General features: G+C 39.1%; 1 protein-coding gene across 2 annotated transcripts in view; it reads left to right on the forward strand.

Moving 5' to 3' along the window:
• slc8a1b (solute carrier family 8 member 1b) overlaps positions 1-19,250 on the forward strand; it is a 152,100-nt gene that overhangs the window by 109,926 nt on the left and 22,924 nt on the right. Inside the window, exons 6-8 of one of the 2 annotated variants that reach the window (XM_078273599.1) lie at positions 5,179-5,324; positions 14,324-14,423; positions 15,633-15,787. In XM_078273599.1, the coding sequence (XP_078129725.1) occupies positions 5,179-5,324; positions 14,324-14,423; positions 15,633-15,772 (386 nt within the window). In that variant the 3' untranslated portion in view covers positions 15,773-15,787. Of the gene's footprint in view, positions 1-5,178; positions 5,325-14,323; positions 14,424-15,632; positions 15,788-19,250 lie in introns of those variants that run through there. The other variant, XM_078273598.1, reaches the window with a different exon arrangement.

Consider the following 19,250-nt stretch of genomic DNA (forward strand, 5'->3'; position numbering starts at 1 on the left):
TTCTTCCCTTCGTCTTTACCCCTTCTCCTCCACCTCTCATTCCATCCTTCGTCCTCTACCTGTCGTCTCCCATCACTTCTGTTGAACTAGGGACTCTAACTCTATAAAAACATAACGTGTGAAGCCCACATACACACACACACACACATGCTACCTCTTGTCAGCACATATTGACCTATGTGTCATCCAGATAAAGAGACTGACAAACTTCCGAAATGAAAAAAGCTTCAAATAAATATTCAATTTTATTAATATGTCATTATTGAATCAAAAATGTATCAGTACATTCCGTTGTGTTCAAATGCAAAATGAGCACCATGCTGTAAAAGTTAAACCTTTTAAAACACTCTTAATTTCAAGGCATCAAACTAAATTTTGAGTTAGACGACTTAACTTAATCTCCGAACTTTTGCCTGATTTTGTACATTGTTACAATTTTACATATTATTGTCTGTTAATTTACACTAAATCTGTACATTGTACCTAAATAGGCTTGACTCTAGAGGCCGGGTTATGCAAGAAAAGATTTACTTTCTACGACGTCTTTTGTTTATAACTGTTCCAAACGGCCACTCTCGAAGGCAGGTTGCTAGGCGCGATAATCGTTTAGACATGGAAATAATGGCGACCACTTGGTAGTACAGATGAAAGATGCCAGACGTAGTTGAGTAAAGAATTAAAAAAGAAAAGTTCAAACCCTGGCTGTTTTCTTACCTCTACACACCTGGCCAATGAGTGCATGAAGTGGTTGTCAATGTTGGATTGTTGGTTTCGAAAAGTTATGGAAATGATCGGACACTCAACCCCTAATTCCAGCATTGGAAAGGTGTGGAGACAATGGGTTTCATCCGACAAGTAGTTCTGATCGAGTATACCAGCTGCTTCATCATTGACTGCAATCTAATTGTTACAGTGTTTACTGTACTGCTAGCAGCTACCATCAAACCACAATATCTGATATGACAAAAACAATTTAAGGTCCTCATGTAGAAAGGGTACAGGGAGTGGTGGTAGTTGATGTATTTCAAATGCTGCTACATGGCTTGCTTTGTTTGACACATGTCTAGAAAGACACATAACACACCTCCATCATGTAGGCCTACTGTAACTGTCTTCAAACTGGAAGAAATAATTATATCTGGAGAATAAAAAATAAATAAATAAAGACAAATGATTTAGGGATTTGAATCAGGATGAGAACCAGCAGCATGTTGGGATGTCTAACCAAAATACAAAGGTGTTCATTGAGGAGGAATGGACTAGACAACTAATGGAAAGTAGCTCTTAAATAATAATAAATAATAATGATTGAAAGAGTATCAACTTACGAATACTTGGGCTTTCTTCTAGAAAACAATCTATCTTTTAAACAACATATCGAGTGTCTTAGGAAAAAACTTTTTTTTTTACCGAAACAAATGCTGTTTTTCCTTTGGTGCAAGAAAGAAATTAATTCAAGCAACATTTTTATCAGCACTTGGTTACGGTGATATTTTATATATGCATGCAAATTCAGCATCGCTGAAAATGTTAGTACCATGCTGCGTTACGTTTTGTCTCTGACTCGGGTTTCCGCACACATCATTGCAAGTTGTATGAGAAAGTGGGTTTGTCTTCTTTATACAACCGTAGAATGGAGCACTGGTATATTTTTCTTTATAAGGACGTGTTGCACAAGCTGCCTTCTTATTTATGTTCTCTGCTGACGCCCAAAGCTATTGGTAGCTGCACGGTCACACGAAACCTGATATCATGACTTCGCGTAAACATACACGCCATTTTCTAAAGCCAAGTGGTGCGTGTTATCTGTACGCATTTTGAGCGCCGTAAACAGCGAACAGGTTGGGTTTAGGAAAAGAAGAAAGCGACGGTTGAGTTTAGGAAACGCGACACACGGGACATGAAGGAAACGTGACACGCAGGATACGATCACCAGTCTCCTGGGTGAAAGTCCTGTGTTTGACCCATCCACCACCCCGACCAACCTCTCTATGCAGATTTTTCGCCCTTTCATACTACTCACTATAGCGTAAAATCACACGCAATTGCCAGGTAATGTAAGTCAATGGAGGCCAAACGGCGTTGATAAACACGCTAAAAAGCGAGTATGCGTCTTCATAACACGCCAAAATGGCATACGAATTGGCGTGTCATACATACGCCACTTCATGAGATCAGTCTGTCACACGAACAAATGACGTACGTCATTCCTCGAACCCGTACTGTGTTTGGTTAAAGGGCTTTTAAAGTTTTTGCTCCGTCATCTTGGTGTGAGCTACAAAGTCACCTTAATCTAGATTATTTTATTAGCATGGAAGATTTAAAAAAATAAGATAAAGGACTTCCTGACCACTGAATGCACAAGTCCTGTTACAGACTTCTGATTTCCTTAGGGTTTAATGTAATTTGTCTGTTTTGATTAAAGCCTGTTGTTTGCTGTGTGTTACTGTATGTTGAAACTTTGGCCTGGACTCCCTTGTAAAAGAGATTCTGAATCTCAATTATTTCCTGGTTATAGTAAGGTTAAATAAAATAAAAAATAAAAAATATCATAATCCTCTTGCGAGGCTTGGTGGCAGGCAAAGTAGATTATGAGAGGTGCTCTCATCAGCAGTATTAATTTGACAGCTATGTTGTCAAGTTGCTCTTGCAGGTCACTGAAGCTCATTTGAATCTAAACTATATCAGGAAAGAAGGAATTAGGGAGGGTGAATACAAATTGAAGGTTTTAATACCGAGAAGCAGAGACAAAGAGGATAAAATGACAGAAGGTAGATCAAAAGGAAAATAAAGATTAAGAAAGAAGGAGAAGGGGTTAGAAACTGTTATGTAACAAAGAGGCAGCTATTTGGGGATAGGGCAGAGGTTGATTAAGTCCTGCTTATATTGTTTTGTGCTGCCTATTTAAAGATACAGTACACACATTTATTAGGAGTGAAAATAGAGAAAAAATGCCCAATATGAAAATAAATATTATGACTGAATTCCCAGTGTATTCAGACATTTAATAAATATTTCTTTGTATGTGATTTGGCTGTAAGGCACATGCAGTTGTATTTTATTGAATTGAGCTTCAAGGAGCAGAGAAGACACCAGAGGGAGAAAAAATCTAAATGATAAATTGTGCAGACAGCAGCTTTGACAGGAAGCAGCATCTTACCCTGCAACTTTTAACCTCTGCCAGGTCCATTTACACACACACACACACACACACACACACACACACACACACACACACACACACACAGGGAGGGTAGGTAACAAGGATACTGCCTACTCATGTTCATCCCACGTGAGGTTCAGTAGGCTGTTAATTGAGTTCATTAAATCACGTTACGTGGGTGTCTGTGTGTGTGTGTGTGTGTGTGTGTGTGTGTGTGTGTGTGTGTGCGCGCGCAACCATGAAGGGCATTTGAGAGCTAGTTCTCTGTGCATTTTAAGAGAAAATGTTATCTTGATCTGTATGGATTTTCAGATCAATTTTCATTAACAAATAATTCAACACATTTGATGAACTTTCATGGTTTGGTTGGTTTGAGACCAAAAATGATAGTCAAGTTTTCTCTCAAACCACTTGAATTACAATATTCTGAAAGATTATTATGGAACATTTGCCCAACGCCACCAAAAATAAAGTGCCTACCACAGCTTTAAGCATAAGCCAAAATATACAATTCCTCTCTTTTGGGTATGGACATTTTCTTAAAGGAAAGGACATGTGATTTACAGAGCATGACATGTGTACTGTAGCAGAGAGAAAAAAACATGCCATTTCATTTCATTTGGACTTTAAGTGTAATTGTATCTGGACATAAACGATGTCACCCTTGAGTCAGGTTTTGTTTGTGCCTGGGAGGCTTTGGTTTCTGCTCTTCTTGCCTTCAGCTTGTGTGCTTTATGAACATGCAGGGAGCCACAATGTCAAACAGTGCTTCTTGATTATGATGGAGTAAAAGTTTGACGAAAGTTCTCCTGGCAGAAATGTGCATGCATGTGTATGCGATTGAGCTATAAGCTCCATGCTGTAACTCAACTGAGGGGAACAAATGATCAATGAGCTGATGCATTCCCACAATGTACTGCACTATAATGGAAGGCAATAGCATGGATAACCATTCCCCCATGGAAATTTTGATAATGGCCTTTCTCTCTCTTTCCCTTTCTTTGTATCTCTCTCTCTCTCTCTCTCTCTCTCTCTCTCTCTCTCTCTTTTTGAACCTAGCAGTGCGCTCAGGCTCTACTATGAATCTCAATTACTGACACACACCATAAGTTAAAGGGGAAAAGAAGAAAAAGGAAAAGAGAGGGATGGTTGTGTGTGAGAAACAGAGAGACAGAGATAATGAGATGATAGAGGAACTGGAAGTATATTTTCATTTAGTAATGCAACCATAGCTATTAAAACAGTGTAAACCAAATAGTAATTGAAACCACAGACACATAGATATTAATGTAACACAAAGGTGGATAATAATGGGCCGAAATTGAGAATCCCTGATTTGAATTGTTCAGTTTACGTCAACGAGTTGTCATACTAGTAAGGGAAGCTGTTAAAAGCTACCAATTCAATCAGCGACAATGATGATTCAGTCAGTTCAGTTTGAAGTTTCAGTGTTGAAGATTTGTCCGTACAAAAACATTACCTGGTGTCTGAGATGCTAATGGTTTCGTTGATTGAATAAAGAAAGAGCCCTTTTCATATCGCCACTGTACTCCAGAGTTTTAAAGAGTTACAGTGCCAAGATACATTACATTAATTGTCATAATCAGGGCTGCTGTAAGCGTCAACATTTTTAATACAAATGTCTCAGGTGCCACTAGTCCAACTTTGTTCAAACTTTTAGTTTTCGAAAAATTTCACATTACCAGTATTTGGAATGTCTCTTGTTGGGTATTACACCATTTTCTTCTATAACTACTTTTTCTGGCTGGAAACCTTGTAGGCCTAGGCTTTATTTGCTCTGTCTGTCCAATCATTCCCCAATATTTGCAACATTATTAACATGGAGTGTTTTATATGTTTTAACTTTCTAACTATTTATTTGTTGGTTATAATCTATGTACTCAGGACTCCCTGGAAAGCAGTATCGATACTAAGTGGATTATCCCCTGGCGAAATAAAATAAAGAAAATGCTGTTCTAACTCTGCCATTGGTTGTTGTCTTCTGGTGTTTTCAGAGGAACAGCTGAAGGAAGAGAGGGAGGAAGAAGAGGCGCTGACCGGAAAAGATGAAGAGGAGCAGCGCATTGCTGATATGGGCCGTCCCATGCTGGGAGACCATGTCAAGCTGGAGATCATCATAGAGGAATCCTATGAGTTCAAGGTAAGGCAGGGAGTGTGTTTGTGTGTGTATGTGGTCAAATAAATGAAAGTTACACATCTGATTTGAAGATGATCAATCTGGCAGAGATGGCAGGAGCACATGTTTTAATGTGCAGTCTGATTCACTTTAAATACAAAAAAGACAACAAAAAACCCTACTGTAAGAGGACAGTGCACTGGCTCCAGTGTTTCCAATGTTTTCTATTAACTGCCACCAAATCAAATAACCTCACATATGAATCTGAAATGTGACCAATTCACAACGACTTGCATTCCATTCAGTTTCTGTTTTGATAAGTGATCCAAAAAATAACAGGTCTTACACACAACCTTAAAGGTACACTGTGTAGTGTTTTAAGTATTTTATTAGCTAAAATCAATGTCGTCATTCATAAATATGTCCTCATTGGTGTAAAATTATCTCTGCCAATGATCTGACTTATCCTCGTAAGAGAAGAATTTCTTATCTGTATTTACATTGGACGGGCAAGTCCAAGGAGGCTTCCATATCGTTCCGCCATTTTGAAAAACACTAATTACTGAGAAGGACATAAAGCCCTAGCCTACCTGTCTAGCTAACACGTTTTCATTCAGAGCCAGCGTCACGTGACTGAAACCAGCTGAAACGGAGAGGGAGATCAGTGAGAGGCGCTTGCCACTGCCCCGGCAAATTTGAAAGCCTGCACTGCACTTTAGTTCATAATGGAGGATCATACTTATGCAGAGCCACAAGAGAAGGAATCCTCGTCGCCAAAAAAGCAAAAATTGGACGACATGTTGTCATAGCTTCTTGGTACATAACGGCTACTGTAGTTGCAACACGCATTTGAAAAAGCGAGGCGCTAGAGAGCACTATTCGTTTGAATGCAAAATACAATTTCACTGCTATATGGGAGACATTCCTACACAATGTACCTTTAAACAATCATTAGTGGGGATAAAAACACTGAAACATCACTACAAGGACATTCAACAACTGACACATACTGTAGTAAAACTGGTTTTAATTGCAGTGGTCACAACACTATTTATCATATGTTACTGATTATATATATATGTTATGTATATGTTACTGTAATAAAAGACATAGACACACACACACACACACACACATATGCACACAAAAACAACACAAAATCACCTCCCTCACATATTACCCTCACAAACAGTTCCAATACAGCTACAGGAAATAATTGTGTGGTCATGGCAGCCTGACCCAGAAAACGATCATATGGGTCGATTATGAAAGCAGCTCATAATAACCAACAATAACGTTTCTTGTTAGGCGGTGACCTCTCGTGGCTGTAGTAATTATCGCAAAAACAAACGAGGAAGTGAGGTGACAAAGTATAAGAGCGCCAAATTCCGCATAAGTAGACAGGTAGGTGTGGTGGATAGGTTAACAGTAAACAAACTTTCAGTCAGGAGACTGGTGTTTGTCTCCCATGTGAAACGTAAAGGCAACTGTCATTTTGAAATTAACAGTTTTACCAAGAGTAAACATCATGTTACGTTGTCATTAAAGTAGTTTTATTTTTTTAGCTTAATTTACCTTAACTGAACAGCTTTGGAGTCATTGGAATGGTTATATGACTGTTTTTTTCGAGTTGAATGGTGGTCGTCTCGCTTCCCCCTAGCGCCTGTGAGCGGAAAACCCAACCTTGCAACTTTCGGCCAGCAAGCCGCCGGCCTCAGCATCAGGAAGTATCACGTGATATCTGGTGTGGCGATGTAACTAATTGCTTAACGGCACTGCACACATACGCCCATTCAGAAACCGGCTAACAAGGTAGCGATGGAGTTTTTCACATTATCGTCATGGCTGAGCCGGCAAAACAGAAGCAGAAAGCTAGGAAAGCATTGTCGGAGGAACAGAGAAAGAGGAAACGGCAGACTGACCGAGCGAGGAGTCAGACACGAGTAAACATAGGAGCTGCCAAATATCTATTCTGAAGCTGTAGGGGGAGCGCTATAAAGAAACCTGCGAGCAAAAAGTGAGAAAACAGCGAAGAAAAGGCCAAAACTGCATAGCGCCCCTTTAAATAGAACGGTCTAATGTTTACGATCTCATAATTAAACCGCCACCGTACGGCAGTAAATAGAACGATCATATGTGTTGTTTTTGGAAGTCTTTGGAAATGGACATATAATGTTGTTTAGGCATGAGGATGTGTTGCAGCATCATTGTGTGTGCATCCTTTCCTTGCTCTCCCTCTCCCACGCAGACTCTTAAGACAAGCGTGGATGCGTGGATGTAATTACCATCCAAGTTTTGTGTGTGTGTGTGTGTGTGTGTGTGTGTGTGTGTGTGTGTGTGTGTGTGTGTGTGTGTGTGTGTAATAATGCATATTCCTTGCTGTCGCTCCAACACCCAGTAATAGCTTGCCACTTGACAGGATGCTAAACTAAGTAATTTTGTACTGGAGCATGGAGCCGGAGCCTATAGTTATCTGAAGTACTTCCTATTGGCAGATGGTGGAGTACAACAGCGCGAGAGTGTCTGACATAACAGATCGAAGGAGAAAAAAGAAAAGCTGCATCAATGTAAAGTTTACTTGGAAGTTGAAAGTTTCCTTTCAAATCTAAGTGAATTTCATTCAAACAATATAACTACTAAAGAAATGAAAAGTATCAACAAAAAATAAATCAGACAAATATAAAACTGATGAGCATTTGAACAAGGTACGCTTGTGTTTTAGTGACAGCAATTGTCAGTGTTAAATATATGAGCTTGAAAGAGAGATTTATCATAGTGCAATGAATTTTGGGTCAGCATCAAGTCGAGTGTCATTTGTTGCCCTCAGTTGGATCATCACTGCGGTTTATAGCACCACATACTGATGACAGAAACGTCTGATATCTTCATTTACCCACTGTAAGAGTCTCACATGTGTCCACTTCTGTGGAGTCCCATGCACAAAGATACATAACCACTAGAGGTCTGATCGGGCCGCTTTTTGCCGTCCGAACCTGGCCCGCATCCGACAGAGCCGTGACCGAACCCGGCCCGAGCCCGACAGGCATTAAGATATTTCTGTCCGAAAGCAAGGTTATAATCGTTAACGAAAACGAACGAAATAACGAAAACAAGGTGGGAAAAAACATTGTCGTTAACTGAAATAAAAATAAAAACGAGGCATTACAAAAAAACAATAACTAAACTAAAACTGTAATGTCTGTTTGCAAAACTAACTAAAGTAAAATAAAATTAGCGAGTAAATGTCCTTAGTTTTCGTCTTTGTCGATCTTTCATAGAGCAAATAACGTTATAACTCTCCGACCATGACATTTCCCGTAGACATAGTTTCCGACTGGGAATCCAGAAATTCCGACATTCCATGTCAAATTGAACTCAACATGTCCGTGGCTCCGTGCCTCTCGCCTGGCATCACAGCGGTACCGAAAGTCAGAAGAAAGCGGCACCTATTTGATTATGACTGTGTCAGATAAAAGTGCCTTGCAGTGGAAGGTGGTAAAATATGTGGACAATTTATTACAGGGAAAAATCCCATGAATTTGAAAGTACATTTGAGAAGCGCACACAAGCTAGGAGGCTAACCTAGCTTACCTTAACAAGCAGGGGCGGATCTAGAAAATATTTATGGGGTGGCGAGAGGGGGGCAGGGATTTTTGAGGGGTGGCAACATATGGCAGACGTATATATACTGAATTTTATCACAGTTTGATGAGAAATAGTATGTACACACTACAAAAGGGCACAGGCTGCCATTTAGAAACTCATACAGACAAACTTAATCTCATGCAATCAATATCTTGCATTTGAGGTTTCATTTGTAACAGTTCATATTAGGAATAAGTGACCATACAATGTGATCTCACTTAATAGGAGATAGAAGTATGATAGAAGTAAAGGGCATTATCACAGGAAAGGCATTAAGGTAAGACACAGGTGATGAGTGGCAGATGTGTGAGAGGGGAAGCAAACTGTGACTGTGTCAGAGAGGCAGCGTTGCAGGTAGCATTCGTACAAGATTAGGAACATTGATTAGTTATAACCATCAGACTGTGTTAACACACACTAACATTTTAGCCTATGAGAGTATTTTTAGGTTAATTTGTTTAATTTTTTTTTAATTTAATCTGAGCAATAGATCTAAGATACATTCTACACAAAATATAAAAACTCATCTCCCCATCTCATCACACTTTCACACTGACAACTTTCCCTAATTATTCATATTTAAGCAAACATGAATTTTTATATTTATTTGATGTCTAAGCAATGTCTCTTAAATTTTATAAAAATGTCCATCTTTGTCATTTGTTGTTCTTATTCATATGTAACTTAGTATATATGCAGCAACAATTTTCCATACCATATGGACCAGCTTGACTGGAGATTGTTGGTGATCTCTCCTTTCCCTTTCACTGTCTGAGCCCTGCACGTTATCTTGTCTCTCGCTTTCTCCCGCCTCATCTTGGTGATGCTCTCCCTCCATATCTTCACCGCTGTGGTGTTCTCCCACCTCCTCCTGTCCCTGGTCGCCTTGGCCTTGTAGGCTATTCTATCTCTGTCACGTTTCTGTTGCCTTTTTCTCTCCACTTCGTCTTCGTCTTCTCTCTCTCCTTCCACCTCTTTTCTCTCTCCTTCCACCTCATCTTCTCCGTCTACCTTGCTCAGTTCATTTTCTATTTCTCTCGCTTTTCTCTTTGGTGAGAAAAAACGACATGCTACCTTTCCTCTTCATTTCTATAAGATTAAAAGTAATTTTACAATGTTTTCCTTGACAGACGTTGAATCAATATTAGCTTTTGTAGCCTACTTTACACAGACTAAACGTCAGACCTAAGTAACATTATATGTATAGTTAGCAAAATAACATTCTTCAACCTGATTTTTATCATCTCAAAATCAGCATCGCAACTATACTAGCACTGTGCTTTCATTATAATTTAATTTCTTGATAGATAGTTAATCCATTTTGACCGTTTTCCTCCTGTGTCTCCTTTCCTTTCTCCTTACGACTCCTGGCTCCCTCGCTTTCCAAACAAATCAGGCTCTTGCCGCTCTGGCGTCATCTCGTGCTGCATTCACTGCAGTCAGACATTGGAGATTTGCGCTCATAAATTGTCAAATTGGCCATAACTTTTAATTTGTTGCTGCCAACTGGGGTGGCAGCAGGGGTGGCAAGGCTTTCTTTTAGGGTGGCATTTGCAATCCTATGCCACCCCGGTAGATCCGCCCCTGTTAACAAGGTAAAGGAGAACGCAAAGCCCCCTTTCCCCAAAACAGAAGCTAACCCCGGTAACGTTACGGACATGGATATATGGATACAGGGCCAGGCAGCATGACAGAGACAACAGCAGGACACTACCGGAGGGCTTTCACCGGTGACCTGACAACTGCTGGTTAGTAAATACGCAGGAACACCAAAAGCGGGAGGAAGCGTGAGTTAATATGTGTATTGATACTGGGATGTCTACACAACTGTGTGACTCGATTGACTTCAAAAAGTTTGCCACTTTACTTGAACCAAAGTTGAAAACACCTGTTCATGTATGTCTTCTTTAGTCTGTTGGTTATTTAGTTTTTTTTCCTGGAACACGTCACTTACACATTTTGCACATACTGCGTCTTGTGTAGACTGTTTACATATTTATGACCATATGTAGGCTACATTTTATGTACTGGTGTTATTGTTGAATACATTGTGAATACATATTTCTAAAATTGTATGATGTTTTTGTTGAGTTATTATTACACAATACTTTTTCTGATCTTTTTGAATCCCCTGACAAATAACCCATATTACAAAAAAAGACTAAAACCATGACTAAAACTAAAATAAATAAATAAAAACTAAACTAGCAAACCCGCTTTAAAAACTAATTAAAACTAAACTGAATTTGAAAACAAAAAGTCAAAACGAAATAAAAATAAAAGCTAATGAAAAATGCAAAACTATAATAACCTTGGTGGAAAGCAACTATACACTGTAAGAAAATTCAAGGTAGTTTAACTTAGAAATGCAAGATCACCTGCTGCCTTGAAAATCGAAGTTCACTCAACTTGAAGACTGCCTTTGTTTCAACTTAGAAATTAAAGTTAATGAGGTTGATGTAACTACAGTGTTCTAGTTTTGTTAAAGTTCTTTTAGTTGATTTCACTTTTTATTACTTGGTTTAACTTCATACTTTAAGTTACAACAAATAATTTAATTTCTTTAATAATGCAAGAAACCTTCCTTGCCTAGTGTAACAGACATACGTTCCTGCCTTATTACAACTCACAGTTTCAAGTTAAAACAACATAACCACATTTATAGCGGAGATAGCATTGGTGTTTGGGTGCGGCCACCCCAGGGCCCCATGCGAAATAGGGGCTCCTAGGAGCCTCATCACTTGACACAAAAGGGTAGCTAGTGAAGTGACACACCACAGCTCAATGGCTAAAGGAAGCCTATTAGTGCTCCAAATATAACACTGTAATACTCCAACTCTTCTTATCAAACGTAACAGTCACTTAAGTCATGGTTACAAATGTAAACCAGCACAACAATGACAATTACCAGGCAACAAAACACTACATTCTAAGCAGACACATTTAATGAACGGAATTCATAAAGTTACATTTGTATTTTGAACAAACTGCAAACTTTTCAGCAAATTTTAACACAACTCTATTTACCGCCTTGCATCATGGGAATTGACCAGCCAATGAACCAATTGCACCTGACTGCAGTACGCAGATCGGGGTTGGCCTCAATGTGGGCGGAGCTAAACGTTTGACTTTTGAAAAGTACTTTCCATTTCAATTTGAGAAGAGTGAAATGCCAAATTCACAATTCACAATTCACAAGCCGTTGACAGGTAGCCTACTCCCTCCGCCGGGGGCACTAGTGCTTTCTTGTTTGACACAATACGTGTTATATTTTAGTTGAAATTTGAATAGGCTACATCACTTATCTGCAGTGTATAATTAATTTATTGTGTCCATGCTTTAACTTTGCCGTGAAAGAAGACTCTTTTTTGTTGCAACACACACACACACGCTTTTTTTTCAACTGATAACTTAACTTACATACCCAAGTTCAATCAACACATACATATCTGACAAAAAATTTAAATAGTCGACTCAATGAATAAATGCAAGTTTAACTTTCAAAAACTCATAAAGTTGAGTTCAAAATCCACAACTTGTATAAGCTTGTTCAGTTAAAAATAAGAAATAAGTGGACATAACTAAATGGGTCTGTACTTTTTTACAGTGTAGGAAGGCATTCAGAAATGTCAACAGATGAGCGCATCAGCGCACATGGGGGAACAAGTGCACGTTAATAAGCTGTTTAATTTAAAATGTTCAATGTGTTAACCTTTCCTGCTTGCTTTGATTCCGACCGTGATCAGAAAACCAGGGGAGACTCGTTACCTCCAGGGCCAACGTTATATAACGTCAGGGTTAAAATCCCGTTTCTGGTGAGCAGATGAATGAACTTGGCTTTCAGTCTGGGGTTTATCTCGGACACCGCACACACTGTGTACAAAACTTAAACTTATTCCACCAACTCTGTTCCGGTCGCATCTACACGTCTGTTTCCTCTTTCTCTATCTCTCTTCTGCCCACTTTACACATGCACTGAGCTCTCTTAAAGGAGCCGCAGCACCATTTTACAACAAATGCCTTATCGCGCTGATGTGACCGAACCCGACCATAATTTCTAAATATCTGTCCGAACCCTGCCCGGCCCGTCGGGTACCGTCGGGACCCTTCGGGACCCGTCGGGCTCGGGTCAGGTATCCATGCCTTAATAACCACATATGTGATCCACAACAGTCCAACTGAGTCGAAAGTAATGATCTGAGGGAGGAAATGAGAATGGAAGCAAGGGAGGTAAAAATATCAGCGTTACGCAGAATGAGAAAGAAGGTATTACAAAAACCTAGCCGGGTATGGTTAAATAAACACTTCACATACAACAGGCGGAGTTGTGTGTGTCCACAGCACCAGCGAGGCACTATTGACACCCCTAAGCTCCATTCAACACAATTAGTATCCCAGTTTCCCTCTGAAGTGGAGAGAAAGTTAAAAGAAATCCCCACTGCTCCGCTAATTAGTGTGTGTGTGTGTGTGTGTGTGTGTGTGTGTGTGTGTGTGTGTGTGTGTGTGTGTGTGTGCATGTGTGTTTGTGTGTTATCTCAATATGCCACAGTGTCCTCCTTTTGAAGAAAACAACAAAGAAATATAAAGACTAGGAAGGAAAGAAACAAAGGAGGAAGGACAGAGTGAAGGGTTAGGGTTAGTGAAGAAAGAAAGAAAGAAAGAAAGAAAGAAAGAAAGAAAGAAAGAAAGAAAGAAAGAAAGGGAGTGTGCAAAAGCAAAGAAATATACAGCAGATAGGCAAAATTGTTTTGCATATATATTGTAAAGTCCTATGTAAAGATGTGTGAAACGTTAAATGATTGATGAAATTAATGCGTTCTTTACCCCTAAACGTAGTCCCATGATAAGTCTGTTGTTGCATAGGCCTACTCGTGCTGTGCAGCCAAACATTGTTCAAATCATGAATATCAGTATCAAAGGAATGCAACCAAAACAGCAGGTAAAGATAAAAGCTGAAAAGCTGTTATAGATACACTTCTAGGTTAAGACAGCATTGGTGCAATAGCCTGTATATCCTATAAGCTAATATGCAATTTTTATGTATTATTGTATATCCTATAGGCTAATATGCAATTACTATGTATTTTTGTATCGCCTTTTTATACTATGTATACTGTATTATGTGTTATATGGACCTGTGTCTGCAATAAAGCTTTATAATTATAAGAATAAACACTGTCTGTCTCTCCTGTCACCAGAAAATCTGAAAATGTTTGCATTCGCTCTAAAAGGACAGTGCCAGATTGCCATTTTATGGCGTAAAGCAGTTTAACAAATGGCTAACTTTTGCAAATTAGTGATTTATGAAATTATGTTGCATCGTGAACAGGCCGGTGTTGCACCGTCTAATCATTATTATTTCTCTGTCCTTCTGTCAGAACACAGTGGACAAGCTGATAAAGAAGACCAACCTGGCTCTGCTGGTAGGAACCAACAGCTGGAGAGACCAGTTCATAGAAGCCATCACTGTGAGCGCAGGTAAGACCGTGGAGGTGTGTGTGTGTGTGTGTGTGTGTGTGTGAGAGCGTGGGATATAAATTCTTCTTAGTATGAACAGCTGCAGTTTTATAGTATGTTTAGCTCTATGTGGTCCATTGCTGTGTGTGTGTTCTAACGGTCAATATATCCAGAACTGTCAAAAATCTCATGTTGGGTGTGTGTACATGTGCGGTTTGGTACTTAAATGAAGCAGATTACATCAAATAATGGCAGACTGTGTATAAATAAAAAATAAATAAAATGGGGTGATTTCATGGTTCCATGGAGTCAAGTGTGTGCGTGTGTCTGTTTATGATTTCTAATGGTTACTGGAAAGTTGACTGGCCTGGTTTGATGGTTTGGACAGACAAACACTGACCAGATGGGAGATTGTGTTGAGAGCAATTGTGGGAGTGATTGTGATATGATGTGTTTCAGCCTCCACAATGACAGAAGAACAAGAAGTGAGTGTATGTGTTGCATATGTGGGACAAAGAGGCGTAAAGAAAGAGAGGAATAGTCAACACTTACAGTATATACTGTCACCTTCAAGATCTGTTATAAGCCACGAGGATGGTAATGTTCCATGAAGAGGGAGAAAGAGAGCATACATGTGAGCAGGGAGGGATAAGGAAACGAGAGACCATATATAATGCAGAGATCGACGGAGACAGAAAGAGATTGCATGCAGTGAGAAAAAGCCACTGAGAAGTGCACACAGTGGGAAAAAGAGAATGCATGCATAAAGAGAAATATAACGCATGGAATAAAAGAATGCATGTACAAAGACAAAGTAGGATAAAGGGAACAAGAGATAGGAAGAATTTATGCAACAATTGAGCTGGTGAAAGAGATAAAAACTGGCTGTAGAAAACAGCATATTTTTCTGTTTCACTGCAGAATCTTCACAATTCATTGGTTAGTAGTGGTAACTTGCCCTCTGGAGGCAGGACAGCATTACCGCAGCTCATCAATGGAAAAAATGAAGGATAAACGGAGAAAGGAATTCTCAGTAGAAAGTTTTCACTGCCATGATGTTTTTGCTTCAAAATCCACCTCTCAGTCAAACATTGATGAGCTGTATTTATTGTCAATCTAATTCCTTCGGGATTTACTGTACTGTTCATGCAGAAACTCCAGGAAGTTACTTCTCCCGATTGAGAAATAGTCCAATATATAACCTCCCCTCCTTTGTTTTTACACTTACAGATAAACCCATCTATAATTTCCCATCCCTCCGTGGCGTGTCCGTGACTGATCCGTGGTCTGGCCGTAACTGGAATAAAAAAAAATGTGATTTTTTTATCATTATTACTCTAGTAGTTAAGATAGTAAGTCATTATCATTGACGATAGTATACATTTTAATATAGGTTTGTATCATACCCCCTTGCATCTGGTTATTTTAATTCCTATCTGCTGCTGTTGCACATGGGACAGCTGTAGGTGTATCAGGGAGTCTGTTTTAAGCCCCAAGAGAGTTGAAACAGATTAATGATTATATGGAGTAGTTCACTTTTTTGACATACTGACATTTGGTGTTTATTTCATATTAAAATGAAGATAATCGCTTTGAATGCATAGTTGGACAAAAAAAATCACCCAATTTGCTGCTGCTGATGTCTTTGAAACTTTGGATTACTTTTAGAGCATAGTTTGTCTATAGCCTGCTCAATTTAGTAACATAAATAACTTTATTCTGTATATATGTGTTTGGGTGTGTGTTTGTTTGTTTGTGCTTTAGTTAGCCAGCCTGTCAGTCAGCCTTTGTTGGCGATGTGATGCCATTAATGAAAAGGCCTGTCTTCCTTCTCTTATCTTGGATTAGCTTGTTGTTGTTGTGTGTGTGTGTGTGTGTGTGTGTGTGTGTGTGTGTGTGTGTGTGTGTGTGTGTGTGTGTGTGTGTGTGTGTGTTTGATTGTGTGTATGTTGTGTGTGTGTGTGTGTGTGTTAAAGGGAGCTGTGAAAAGGCGGTGAGTGCAGTTTCCACGAAAGACACATATGCACGCACACACACACACACACACCGACAGCTTCATTAGATTGTATTCACACAAGGATTGAAAATTCAAAGTATTCACCATGACTCTAACCATTTACAGTATATATCATCTGTGCAAACCGGTGCAAACGGGTTACCGTTGCCTTAAACGGGTTACCGTAAACAGAACTGTCACATGATAAAAACTGCCATCGTGGTCACATGTTACGGTCACATGTAATGGTCACATGTTCAAAACCAGATCAAACTGGAGAATGATTGGTTTTTCAGGGCCTTTTAAAATTTAAGATGATTGGATTGGGGGAGTTGAAAATGTTTGAGATTAAGAGCTGATTGGATAGACAGACATCCAGCTGTGATCTTTGTTTATTGAGAACAAGAATGAGAGCATGTACTGTAAAGACTAGAACACAATAAGATTTTTTTTAAAGATGAGAATGATCCAGTGCATGCTAAGAGACTAGGAAAAAAATATATTGTTTTCTATGAAAATTAGTATATAGTAATAGTACATAGTGTGTAGAATGGATATGCAGTACGCAATTGGGACTTAACAACTAAGACAACATGTAGAGATAGAAGTTTGGTTAGAGGTACAGGGAGCTGGGATCAGTCTAAAATCAATTACATTTGTGATCTAAAATCAATTACATTTGTGATCATTACCACTAGTTCCCATTGTCTGGGTTTTACGACATTGCAACAAGACTCATTCACAATCCTGGAGTGTTTCCTCATTTAGCTTTAGTTAAAGTTAGGACAACAGCAACTTGTGCCACTAAATAACCTCATTGCAAAGTCTGAAAACTAAGGCTCAATTATTTTCTCAATTGAGTTATACTGTGCTGTTGTTTTTTAACTAAACACAGTTAAAACAAGCTACAGTATACTAATGTTTGATACTGTCTAATGCTCATATTGAGATGTTTCTTCATGCCTTTTTACAGGTCTATACACCAAACAAGTCATATTGTACTTAGCTTAAGTAAGGATTGTGGTCAGATGGCAGACTAAGCCTTATTGAGTGCACAGTCCAATAAATGTAACTCACCATGACTTATGTCATCTTATCTTTGCTGATTAAACTGTAATCAGCAAAGATAAAGGTGCATTAAATAGCTTAAGGTGGCTTTATCCTTCACTATTGTCCTGACCCTATCACATTTGTTTCCACTTCCTTTTCTCTATAGATAGATAGATAGATAGATAGATAGATAGATAGATAGATACTTTATTTGTCATTCTCACAACACGGGAGGATGAGGAGAACGAAATAAGAACTCAGGTCTCGGTGCCGTGATTAATAAATACATTTCACTTTACTCCATTTACTGCCTCTCTTTCCATTTCTCCCACACTCTTCCACCATCGCACAATTAATTACTAAACGGAAGGTTAAAGATGGAGGCACAAGGAGGAAATGAAATGCTCTAACATAAGACCAGGCCAGGGTCACCTCTTCCAGGCTTGGATCTGGTAGTTTCTCCCTAATGGATGGATGGATGGATGGATGGATGGATGGATGGATGGAAAATGAGATAAGAGAAGAAGAAGGTTGAAGGCAGAGGAGAATAAGAGACAAAGGGTGAAGCTAAGATAAGAGACCAGAGGATCTACGTCATTTTATGGTTTGATAACAAAACATCCCAAACAGTAACTTAATTTACTGAAAGAAAGGAAGAAAAAAACAATGGAAAAAGAGCAAGAAGAAAGAAAAAGGGAGAAAATAAGAATGGAGGAGCAAAAAGAAAAAAAAAACAGTATAAAAAGTATCTAGAAGGTGGGAAAAGAAAAAGGACAATTACTCTCTACACAAAATAAAACGAAAAACTAATAATCAGCAGACACCTGATATAGGAGAGTTTATGCTGTTATTGTGACTATGCCATGTGGACATAAACATTTTACAAACTGAGCACACATATGCAGTAGCCACTCACACACACACTTGCACAATAGGCCCAAATGGAGACGTTGTAACTTGGCGGCTCATCCCTTCAAACACACACTGCTGGTTCAAGGGTTTGAACAAGTCCAGAGTGGCTATCACTGATACGGTGGTGGACTTAATACAAACTGATAAGCTAGCTTTGTCTAATCTCCTCTCTGTCTGGCACTATTTCTCTATCTCTCTCCCTCTATCATCCTGTCTTACTCTCTCTTATCTCCTCTCAAACATATTAGATTTAAATCAAGATTAAAATCTTTTTACTGGAGCCTCAAATATTTCTTCTTCTTGACCGAAGACATTTAGAATTCCCCATTGTCACTCTCATTCTTCCTCTCTGTCTGAAGTGTCATTTTAAGATCTTGATGTGTAGAAGCCCTCCAGAAATCATTTTGTCCTCATATATGGCAAAAAAAATAATCTCCTTGTTGCTTATCAGTTCATCAGTTCAATTAGGGGAAGATTGCAGATTTGGAACAGCTTTTCTGCTAAGATGGCAGCCATGAAAATACATTTAAAATCTGCCAAGACTTAACCTTTAGGTCATCACATCATAACAACCATTTGGCACTTACACTGCACATATGTACACACCCACATGCACACAAAATGAAACTGTGACATTCACCTCAAAGCAAGAAACCTGCATTTAGCCAGCCGTTAAAGCACTCTGAAATGTCAGTGTACTGGTGTTGTGTGCGTGCGTGTGTGTGTGCGTGTGGACTGACCTGTTTTCCCTTGTTCCCCTTCTTTTTGTGTTTGCTGAGTGGCTAATGGAAAGTTTCCCCCAGATAAGCTAGAAACAACGTGGAGAAACAGGGAGAGACTATGTGTGTTTGTCAATGTGCTGTTGTGCACTTACAGTATGTGACAAGCCG

This window comes from Sander vitreus, chromosome 17 (genome assembly GCF_031162955.1).
Source record: "Sander vitreus isolate 19-12246 chromosome 17, sanVit1, whole genome shotgun sequence".
NCBI classification, from domain to species: domain Eukaryota; kingdom Metazoa; phylum Chordata; class Actinopteri; order Perciformes; family Percidae; genus Sander; species Sander vitreus.